This window comes from Falco biarmicus, chromosome 16 (genome assembly GCF_023638135.1).
Source record: "Falco biarmicus isolate bFalBia1 chromosome 16, bFalBia1.pri, whole genome shotgun sequence".
Classification (NCBI taxonomy): Eukaryota; Metazoa; Chordata; class Aves; order Falconiformes; family Falconidae; genus Falco; species Falco biarmicus.
In genome coordinates, this window is record NC_079303.1 from 5,017,917 (window position 1) to 5,028,778 (window position 10,862).

The window sequence follows — 10,862 nt, forward strand, 5'->3', positions numbered from 1 at the left end:
CTGCAGGAGTGAGGTGGCCGTTCCTGGAGCAGGGTGTTGGACGTGCCCAGTGCTGTAGGATGCTCTGGTCTCCCAGCTGCGAGCAGAGGATAAGCAGGGCTTGGTACCCACCGGGCATCTGCAGTGTAGCGAGCAGTGTCACCCATGGGGGCCACATGTCACCGTGCAGAGCCTGGCTGGAGTGGTGAAATTCCCAGGGCTGGTTATCATCATTTCCTTCTTGCCCAGGAATGCAGCTCCTGGGCCTGGGCTGGACGCCACGCTCTCGCTGGCAGACATGGCTGAGCCGCCGGCTCCGTGGTGCCAGGTGATGGAGACACAGGTCTCGCTTGAAAGGGAACCGCCAACTTCTAACGCTTCCCAAGCTTCCCCCTTCGCTGCAGGGACACGCGGTTGGTCTCACCAGCTGGCACAGGGGTCAACGGCTTTATCCAGGGAAGAATGAAGTACGCAGTGTCCTAGAGGGAGACAGCAGGATTATTTACAGCACCAAAATAAAAGGTGGAATGCAGAAAGGCATTGGGAGGTTCAAAGCTGCCCCTACGGCTCAGCAGCACGTGGATGTTCCGTGCAATTTATTTCATGGTGTGAACTTAGAGCTGGGGAGAGGCACTACAGCTTTCTGGTTATCTGCCGGGGGGGAATTGCTGTGTCTCATCTGCTCACAGCCTTTACAACCTGCCTGAGCCCTGCAGGAACATCTCCAAAGGCAGGGGAAGGAGTAGCCTTCTGATGGAACTGTGTCCCCTTGCATGTGTCTATTGAATAAGCCCTGTCACGTTGGTGCTGACCCTTGTCTTCAGTGGGAGACCACCTCACAGGAGAGCTCTGGGCCACAGCTGTAGGTCTGGCATGAGCGCACCGTGCAAGCGCATCCCCAGATTGGAGGCTTTGCAGCATAAAATATCCTGGCTCAGGTGGCAGAGCATGTTCTGTTGGTTCGAGTCAGCCCCACTGACTGATCTCCCTCTGGAGTGCAGCAAGGGCCTCCCAAGCAAGCATCATCCCCGAGAAGACCCTGCCCAGCAAAGGGGCAGCCCCTGGAGAGCATCGGCGAGCAGAGCTGGGCTGTTTGTCCTCGGCAAAGTGCTGAGGCTGGATGTGGTGCTCTCCTGATGGCCCTCTTCCCAGCTCTGCCTCCTGTGACCTTGAGCAAGGGCTGTTATCTTATTTGTAAAATAGGTGCAAGATAGCTGCCTTCTCCAGGGGAACACACGTGTGCTCAGCAAGGTCTGCCCAAGGCCCGGGAGCATGAACGGAGCTCAGCAGCCGGGCGAGCTGCTCCCAGGGGCTGGGTGGGGAGCAGCCCCAGCCCACACCTTCAGTCAAAAATGCAAAATGCATGGCATTGCAGCAGCTGCGCAGCGGCAGCGGGATGGCCCCCAGCCCGCAGGCTGCCGTGCAGACCATCCTGCTCGCCTGGAATCCGGGCTGGGGGCTCTGCCTCCCCCCACCACCCATCTTTCCCCCCTCGAGGCTTGTTGCCCACTCTGGGAATTAGGAGAGTCAACCAAAATGAGGCTTTTTTTGCTTAACAATTGAATTCCAGTAAAGGGAGGTTTTCCAGTTTAAAAAAAAAAAAAAAAAAAAAAAAAAAGAGGAATCTATCCCAAAACAATGTGGGAAGGTGTGTGGAGTTTGGGAGAAGCTCAGCAGCACCCAGCTTCTCCCTCCCTTACACCGGCATCTCTGCAAGGCGATGCGAAGCCGGGGAAGCCATGGGAGCAGGGGGTGTGTGGGTGGAAAGTGAACGTGGTCCTGGAGGAGCAGGAGCCATCGTGTTTGTAGGTTCATGGCTGCCTGCTCTGTGGCCTTGGGCAACTCATCAAGGCCAAAATGCTCAAACCTCAGTGACGGGAGATAAGCCGTGAAATAAAACATCTCATTGTTGGGGCTCTGAGGTCGGTATCTTCTGAAGTACTCAGGTATTTAAAGTGAGGATGGCTGCGATGGAGGTCCTGTCACCCCTGGTTACAGAGATCAGGATCCAGCTTTTAGCTGGAAGAGCCGGCAGTCCACTTTGCCTTTTCCAGAAGTTTTGGGCAGGGTGTTGCCACTCTGCGCTGATGACTGGGCCCTGGTGGCACGAGGCCAGGAGCCAGCTCAGGCTGCCGGTCTGCCTTGAAAGAGTCAGCAGGCAGCGGGCATTTAAAGCTAAATAAATCATTTCAGGCCAGAGGGATGCAACGCTTGGGTGAAATCTGTTGGGAGCATGGTTCTCTGCTCTGAGCCTTGCCCAGGGCTTGGAGGGAGGCTGTAGCCCTGGGCCACGCATGCCCTGGCTCCTCATCTGGTCTGGCCACATCCCCAGGGACACTGGTGGCCTCGTGCAGCTGGGCTTTGCAAGACCCAGTGGTGCAGCAGGAGGAAGCATGTCTGCAATCTCCCTTGGGTCAGCACGAAAGTGGGTTAACCCAAAAGGCTGCAAGTCACCGTGGTTCACATCTGTCCATGCTCTGGGGAGCTGCTTGTTCCTGCAGGACAGTCCGGCTCATCTCAAGCCAAAAGCAAGTGAATTTGAGAGCAGCGAGCTCCTCATCGGGCAGCAGGTACACACCAGCAAGGGGGCTGAAGTGGGTCTTGCTCTCCAGGTGCAGATAGCACCAAAACTCCTTAGCGAAGACAGTGTTCACCCCTGCGCAAAGGGCCACATCCACCCCGTGCTGAGCACCACTGCGTGCTTGATCCTCCCTCTGTCACCATCCAGCTGCCCACTGCTGTGGCATGGGGCTGGCGAGCCCGTGCCTGGCCCTGGGCTGGCCCTTTGCTCAGGGAGCAGTCCCAGTCCAGTGAAACCAGTCCTTCCCAGGCTGCTGGGAGTTGCTTTTGCTGCTGTCACTCCTGCCCGCACCCTACCTGTGGGTCTGGCCCACACATGGGACTCTCTCCACAGCACTCAGCATTTCTGGAGGGCGTTGCAAAATGCACAACAACTGCAACGAGGGGTGGAAAACCCTCCAAGCAGAGCAGTGCCCTAGCCAGTGCCCCACGGGACCGCGGTGCAGCCCCATGCCAGGCTGGCTGGAGCAACCCCACCTGTCCCAGCAGACGGCTGGCAGCAGAGTGCACTTTGCTGCTGTCCCACATGCGGTGGGAAGGACGCCTGAGGCTCAGGCTTGCTGCTGACTTCAGCATGTACCTTAGCTGACTGGTAGACTGGCCACAGCCCCTAATCCTCTCTACGTGCTGGCTCGCAGCCCTGCCGCGTCCCCCGGCCCCACCGCTCGCAGCCCCTGGGGCTGGGCAGAGCCCTGTGGCCCCGCACAACCCCACACGTGGACGCTCACCACAGCTGGGACATGGTAACAAAAGCTCCCGTGTGATGGGTCTGAAGGAGAAGCATCGATATTTGCTGTGAGTAGGCGGACAAAGAAGCAGAGGGCGAGAGGATGGTGTCGGCTCCTGCCTGCCCGTGCTTAAAGCAGGGGCTGGCTGCGCAGCCCTGGCAGTTGTGGGCTGTGACAGTCACACAAGCCCCATCAGTGTCACCCACAACGGGCTCACTGCTGGTGGGTTGAGGTGGAATAATGGGGTAGTGATCGAGGAAACAAAGAATAGTCATTCAAATCATTAATAGCCTGAGCAGTGCTCATGTAAAGAGGTGCCAGTGTGCTGCGGGATGCTCCGGCGCTGCTCCGTGCCCAGCCATGGACACCAAACCCTTCGGGAAGGAGCCAGCGGTGCCCGGCACGGGGCTGGTGCTGCCGCACGCGAGAGGGACCAGGCACGGCCAGGCACGGCACACGCAGCCTGCAAAAACACTTGCTGACGCCCTCCAGATGCGGTTGCATACCTGCTGCCCGGTGGCACTAGAGGGCAGAGGTAAGGTTTTGCCTGATGCCATGATTTTATTTTTCATGTTTGAAAGTTTACCTGGAACTTTGAACCTCTGGGGTTTATCAGGTTTGCTTTTCGGACTAACATCTTGAAGTGGCTGAGACGCTGCATCACTCTCAATCCCAGCTCCAGGTTAATAGGGCTTTAGAACAGGAAAACTTAATCTTTTAAAATCTGCTTTGCAGCTTTTAAAGCTACTTTCCAGTGCCTTTATTCTAATTATCACAAGTTTACTAAAAGAATTTAATTCTGCCCAGCACCAGGTGCCTCAGGCTGGGGCGGACGGATGCTGCTGCCTCTCCCTGGACTGCTGGGACGTGTTTGCAGCAGGAGCTGCCGGGGAGCCGCTGTCTGTCGGCCCCACAGAGCTGGTTTGCAATGCAAATCCCCAGGCTCTAACCAGACTCCCACACCTGGAACCAGTCAGAACTCAGCCAGCCTGGTTACACGAGATAAAATGGAGCGCACGCTGCATTTGTAGGGCACATGGGTTGGTGGAGGGTGGAAGGGCTTTCAGGAGTAATTAAACCCCAGAAGCACTGAAGCAAACTGCAGCTGGGAGGGAAGGATTTAGGGTGAGTGTCAGGTACTAATTCTGCAAATACCGAGGGGAGCTCTTCTGTACGTGCCAACGATGGTTTCTGTTCGGTGGTCAGCATCCTCAGGCTGGCGTTTTACTGATTTTTGCGCATCGTGTCAATCAGTGAATGAGAACCTGTAAAGGCAGAGGTGCAGCCTGGCTGTGCTGGCCAAGCCGAGTGAAGCGCAGAGCCCGGCATCGTGGCTGGAAAGCACCTCTGACTTCTTCAATACAACAGTGTGGGGTAGGACAGCGGGAGGGTGAGAGCTCCAGTTGATTTGGTTTCTTGACTCTCACCATGGGCCAGGCCCTCTGCCGAGGTGAGCTGATACCACTGGCTGCACAGGAACTCACTGACTCACACAAGGCAAATATTTTTCCCTTTGATTTTCACCCTGAGAAAATCTTGAGCTGACCTTGTTAATCCCATGCGTTACAAACCTCCCCCTGTCCTTTATCAAGTGTCGGCCGGCCGTGGGATAGTATTACCAGCTTAGCACCTCTGGCCGCTCCTGCCAGCATCCTGCCTGGCACAGTGCCACCCCATTCAGTCTCCTGGTCCTCCTGGAAGGAGGATTCCTGGGGTGATCCTGACTGTCCCAGAGCTGCCAGGCTGGCAGGATCACGCCGGGAGGGATGGAGGGAAAAGAAAAGCTGGACAGTTGCGGTCAGCTCCAGCGTAGTGCTGCACATCTGCCAGGTGCATTAGCTGGGATCTCCGTAGGGTGGTGATGTCATTCGAGATCCTGTCAGCTCCAAGGTTGCAAGCTTCTATGTAGACTTAATTCCTGTGTCTGGAATGATGCTCTGTGGCTGGCACAAAGTGCTCAGGCCCTGCTGTCCTCCAGCCCCCTCAGTCTGAGCCCAGCATCTCGCAGCCTAAACAAGGGCTCTGGAGCGAGCTGTACCTGCAGTCAAAGGTCTGACCCCAGCTCAGCCGGGTGCTGCAACATGCTCCTGGCCGTGCCTTGCCAGGACAGCCCCGTCTGCAGGTGGACCCCGAGCCAAGCCTGCAGGTCCCGCCTGGCTCTGGCTCCTGCTGCTCACAGGCTCCGGCACCTGCAGCAGCCCTGGGCACACGCCAGCAGCCACTCAGCCCCAGCCGAGGGAGCAGCTGCTCCGCTGAGTGCGTTTATTTGACCTGCTCAGCTCTGGGTGTCCAGATCCTGCTTGCTGGAATAAAACAGATCAAGTTTGCATCTGCCCCCAGCACCGAGAGCTGCTGGAGAAAGGATGTAATTAGAAACAATATTCCCATTGACACGGATGGTGCTTGACACGCACGGTCCAAACAGATGGAGCACGCTGGGTGATGCTCAGCCCAGAGCTGTGCTGGGGTGGGGGCTGTGCAGTGCCGGGTGTGAGGGGGGGCCAGGCAGGCTGCAGAGCCTGGCCAGGGCTGGGGCTGCACAGCCAGCACTGGGGACGTACCGTTGTCCAGCTGCCTGGGGGATACAGGGGGAAAGGGCACGCAGAGCTCGGGGAGGAAATAGTTAATGCCCCTCTCCTCCCAATATTAAGGGACAAAATCTCTCCCCGGCCTGGTGCCCAAATAAACAGGCTGAGCGTTGCGTAAAGAGGAGGGTGGGAACACCTACGTGCCTTTCCAGAGACTGGCAGGCTAATCACAGCGCTGTGCCCCCCGTGCCCGCCGTGCCGAGCCCTCGCTCAGGATTTGCCCTGCCTGCAGGCACCTGCCAGCCCTGTGCCCTGCCACTGCCACAGGTGGGTGCTGTCCCCAGCCGCTGTCCCAGCCCGGTGGCCCTGGGTGGGGGTGAGCTGCCCGTGGAAAGGTCTGGGCAATGCCAGGGCAGAGCCCCCACAGCCCTTGGGAAGCTCTGGGTGACCACGGCGGTTGGTGTGGATGGGTCTGGAGGAGAGTGGTGAGAGGGTGGGAGGTCCCATGGAGACCCATAGGGCAGGGTACCCAGCTGGGGGTCTCCCTGTGTCCATCCAGCCCTGCAGCTCTGCAGCGAGTGGGGTGCTGCAGCCCCCAAGGCCACGGGGAAGGTGGCACATGACGGCCATGGCCACCGCGCCAGCAGCCCCAGCCTGTGCCTTGACACATCTTCCCAAAGGTGCCCGAGCCAGAACAGGATGGATGCAAGAAGGGAAGCAGGTGCTGGTCTCTGCTCCCAGTGGGCTCCCTCTGCTGACAGCCACCTCGGCCAGGCCCCCACGCCACTGCTGCACACCCACTTTGAATGATGCCCCAGACACCTTCTCCCTCCTCTGACCCAAAATTTGCACTGGAAAAAAAATCTGCCCCCAAAATTCGTGATCCTGCCCCAAGAAGCTGGCACAGGCTCAGAGCTGCTGGCCTCGCTGGAGGGAAGCGTGGACCACAGCCCATGGCACAGCATGAGTCCCGTGCCCCAACCCAAGCCACCTGCTTGAACCACAAGAGCATTTTGTGACACACATATATATATAAATAAAAATGAAATATTTAATTTCCTTTTTTTAAAAAAGGAATCCCTGACAAAGTGCTTTACTGAGGATCCTCACCAGTGAGGCAGGAGGTGGAAGGTGTTTACAGGGAGTGTGCATGACAGCAGGGGAAACTGAGGCACAGAATGGCTACGTCCACAGTGGCTCACCCTGGCAGGGGACCCGGCTGCTCTCAGACTTGTGCCGTGGCCACCAGCCCCACTTCTCCCCCCAGGACAGCCCATACGCACCACGAGCGCTGTGAGTGCCACGGGGCCACCAGTCCGTGTACCGGGAAGGTTCACCAAGGTCATGGTCTCTGGAAAGGCTTCAGGAGCGCTGCCCAGCTCCCTGGCACTGTCACCGCAGGGGGATCACCCGCTCGGGTGCCAGACGGCAGTGGATTGAGGGGGACGGGGCCACTGTGACCACGATTTGGGAGGCTGCTGGTTTGGGAGAGCAGCTCCGGAGACATGGGAAGCAGTGAGCCCCGGGCTGTGCAGCCAGCTGGCCCTGGCACGTCGAGCGGTGGCCGTCCTGCGCCCTGGCTTGGCCAGCCCCTGTGGCCAGGCAGGGGGCACAGACCCCCTGGGCAGGCTCCAGCCTCGGGTTGTGGGGTCCAGCACGCCTGGGCCATGCCTGCGCTGGACAGCCTGGAGCACGGGATCAGCAGCAGCTCTTCTTGGGCTTGTCGTTGGGAGTGAGTTTGATGGAGTCGGTTAAATAACTCTCAAAAATTCCTTTATACTGGAAAAAAACAGAGAAGAGATGGAGTGAGTGGCATCAGCCCAGAGCCAGCCTGAGTGGACCAAAGGACTGGGAGCACCGGTTCAGTCCCGATTTGTGATAAAAGACAAAATCCAAGGAGAAAACGTCCAGCTCAGCCAAGGAGTGAGGCCACCCCGCTTGCTTGGCGTGGGGACACGAAGGTCCCCATGGGCTGGCCACTAGAGGACAGTGCTGGCGCACCGTGGGGAAGAGAAATGGCAAGTCTTACTCTTTTCTAAAAAACTGGTTTAAGATCCATTTAAAGAAATGAAACACTGACGCTTTTTCCTGGGGCTTTCCTACACGTTATAAACCGAAGCTATCCCAGCTCAGCGGGTGGGCTGGGAGGGTCTGTCAGATCAGCTCCCCGGGCTGAATCCGGCTCCCACCCAAATCCCTGCTGCGGGCACGGAGCTGGTGCAGGAGTGATGCTCACCGTTGTTAACGCCTGCTTCGCGAGGGTCTCGAAAGCCTCTGCGACGTTGATGTTGTTCTTGGCACTGACTTCAAAATAAGGGATGTCTTTCTCCTTGCACCAGGCTGAAGCGATTTCCTTGGGTACCTGCGGGAAAAGCGGCTGGAGCCAGAGCGCAGCACTGCGCAGGGCTGCCCGTAGCTGCGGGGGTGGTGGTGGAGGGGACGGAGGGGACCCTCCTCACCCACCCAGGCACTGCTGGGTGAGGGCAGGATGCTGGCAGTGCAGGCAGCTGAGATGCTTAAAATTCCTGCTGCCTTCAGTAGGGACAGTCTCTGCGCCGAGGGTGGCGTGGGGGTTGCTGCTTATGCTCTCCGAGAGGCATGGAGGGGGCGGCAGCACTGGGTGCCCAGCAGCGCCCTGGATGGGAGCCCTGGTTTTCGTGTGAGCAGAGGAAGAAGGCTGGTTCTGCCAGCAGAGGATCAGCACTCGTATGCTTGTTGGGGCACAAAGGCACCCCGCTTTCTCTCCTCTGCCCTTACCTGCCGATCACAGAGGTCTATTTTGTTCCCCAGCACGACCATGGGGAAATCATGCTCCCTTGGAATGACCTTCTCCAGAAAGTCATCTCTCCAGTTGTCCAGGGATTCAAAGGACTCCCTGTCGGTCACGTCGAAGGCCAGCATGCAGCCATCTGAGCCTTTGTAAAAGGTCGACACCATGGATCGGAATCGCTCCTGTCCCCCTGTGTCCCAGATCTAGGGCAGAGAAGGGCAGGGGTACAGACACACGACACGAGCGGCATGGGTGTTTGCAGCCCTGGGCTCTGCCAAGCTCAGGGGACCAGCTTCAGGGAGTGCTGAGCCCCCAAAACTCATGTGGGATTTCAGTGTAGTTCAGGGATGCTCAGGGCTGCTGCAAGTCAGGCCCTGCAAATCCAGCCCCCGCACCCCAGGACACCCGTAGGGACAGCAGGACGTGATGGGACACACGTGCCTGCGGGAGCGGGACAGGGACCCCGAGCAGTCTCAGCCCTGCTCACCTGCAGTTTCAGGGGGGTGTTGTCCACCGCGAGGACTTTGGTCAGGATGCTGGCGCCCAGCGTGGTGCGGTAATCCTCGTAAAACGTCTTGTGCACGTACTGGTGCAGGAGGGAGGTTTTGCCCACGCTGGTGGGAGGGAAGGGAGGTGCGTCAGGCTTCGCAGCCGGGCAGTCACAGCAAGGACGGGGGCTGCACACCCACAGGCTCCCAGGCCAGTGCACATGTGGGGCTCTGTGCCCCTCACCAGCACCACTCCTTACCCCAGAGCTCCTATGATAATTATCTTCAGGTCCACCTTCTTGCTGGCATCCATGGACGGGCCCTGTGGGATGAGGGGGTCACCCAGCTGCAGGGATGGGACCAGCTCCCGGCGAGCCCCGTGGTGCTGGCGGAGGTGTGGGAACAGCCACTGGCCCCCCCCAGCCTCTCCCCACTCCCACCCCGGCCAGCCCAGGGCCCTGTCTGCCACCACGTCTGCACCGTGCCAGCACCGTGTCCACACTGTGCCAGCACCACGTCTGCACCATGCCAGCACCGTGTCCATGCCATGTCAGCGCTGTGTCCGCACCGTGCCAGCGCTGCGTCCATGCCGTGCCAGCACTGTGCCCGTGCCATGCCAGCACCACATCCATGCCGTGCCAGCACTACGTCTGTGCTGTGTCAGCACGGTGTCTGCGCTGTGCCAGCACCATGTCTGTGCCATGCCAGCACCACATCCATGCCATGCCAGCACCATGTCTGTGCCAGCACCCTGCTGCGCTCGTGTCCTGGCGGTGGTGGGTGTAGACACCCCCGTGCCGAGCCCAGCCCACATCACTGCCTGGCACCGGCTCCCCAGGTGTCAGTGCACGTCCGGACATGCCACTGCGCCGCACCAAATCATCACCATTTAAAGCTGCTGAGAGCAACTTCCCTGCCTCTCCCTCTAAAGTGCAGCCTCTCCTCCCAAACCTGGCCCACACCGGGGGGTCTGGGGAAAATTATGTTTATTAAAGATTGCGGCTGGATGGACTTTCTTGGGTGCCCCAAGCACAGCCCAGGGATGCCACCCAGCCTGGGAGCACCCCAAAAGGCTCCCTGCGGGCTGCGTCCCCAACATGTCCTGCTGTCCCCACGTGCTCTGTGCCTGGCCATCCCCAGGCAGGAGCCCTGGGCACCTCCAGCAGACCCTCTCCCCAGGCAGGGACAAGCATCCCCCGGCGGTCTCAGCAGCCCTGTCCGCCTGGCAGCGTCAGGCTCTGCTCCAGCCAAGGCGCAGATGGAAACACTTTCTGACAGCCTCATCCCTGCATTTTTCACCGATGCGCTGGCCAGCCCCACACCGCTCCCCTCGGCTCATCCCCCCCTGCCAGGGTGGCTCTCGGCCGTGGGGACCAGGGTCTCCCACCCCCCTCTGTCACCCCAGCCCAGCCGCGGGCATCATCCTTGGCACAGGCAGAGCCTCGTGTCTCAGCACGCACAAACTTTCCAGCCCTTTTGCCAGCGCCGGCATGCTTTCTCAGAAGCCAGGCGGTTTAAAACTCAAAATGGAGTTTCCCAACCTTTTGTGCCCGCCGGCTGCTGCTCCGGGGGTCCCCTGCTCGGCCTTGGTGCCAACCACAGCCCCGGGGGGGCGGAGGGGATGGAGGGCAGCGCACTCACCTGCCGGGGCATCCGTCTGCCGGCTGGCCAAGGCTCTCGCTCCGCTCCAGGCGGAGTCCCGGGGAGGGGAGAGGCGAGAGAGGAGGATCCAGGAGAGGGTGGCCGGCCCTGGCGCAGCTTCCCTCCTGCCTGCCCCGCGAAGGCTGCG

The 10,862-nt window shown here is 59.4% G+C and overlaps 1 protein-coding gene across 1 annotated transcript; it reads right to left on the reverse strand.

The window, feature by feature from the left end:
- Window positions 1-6,846: 6,846 nt before the first annotated feature.
- RAB7B (RAB7B, member RAS oncogene family) lies at window positions 6,847-10,847 on the reverse strand. The gene is made up of 6 exons (XM_056361836.1): window positions 10,715-10,847; window positions 9,334-9,395; window positions 9,073-9,199; window positions 8,573-8,788; window positions 8,052-8,177; window positions 6,847-7,594 (listed from the first exon to the last, which is right to left on the reverse strand). The coding sequence occupies exons 1-6, from the start codon at window positions 10,724-10,726 to the stop codon at window positions 7,514-7,516; spliced, it is 624 nt and encodes a 207-aa protein (XP_056217811.1). The 5' UTR covers window positions 10,727-10,847; the 3' UTR covers window positions 6,847-7,513.
- Window positions 10,848-10,862: the final 15 nt, after the last annotated feature.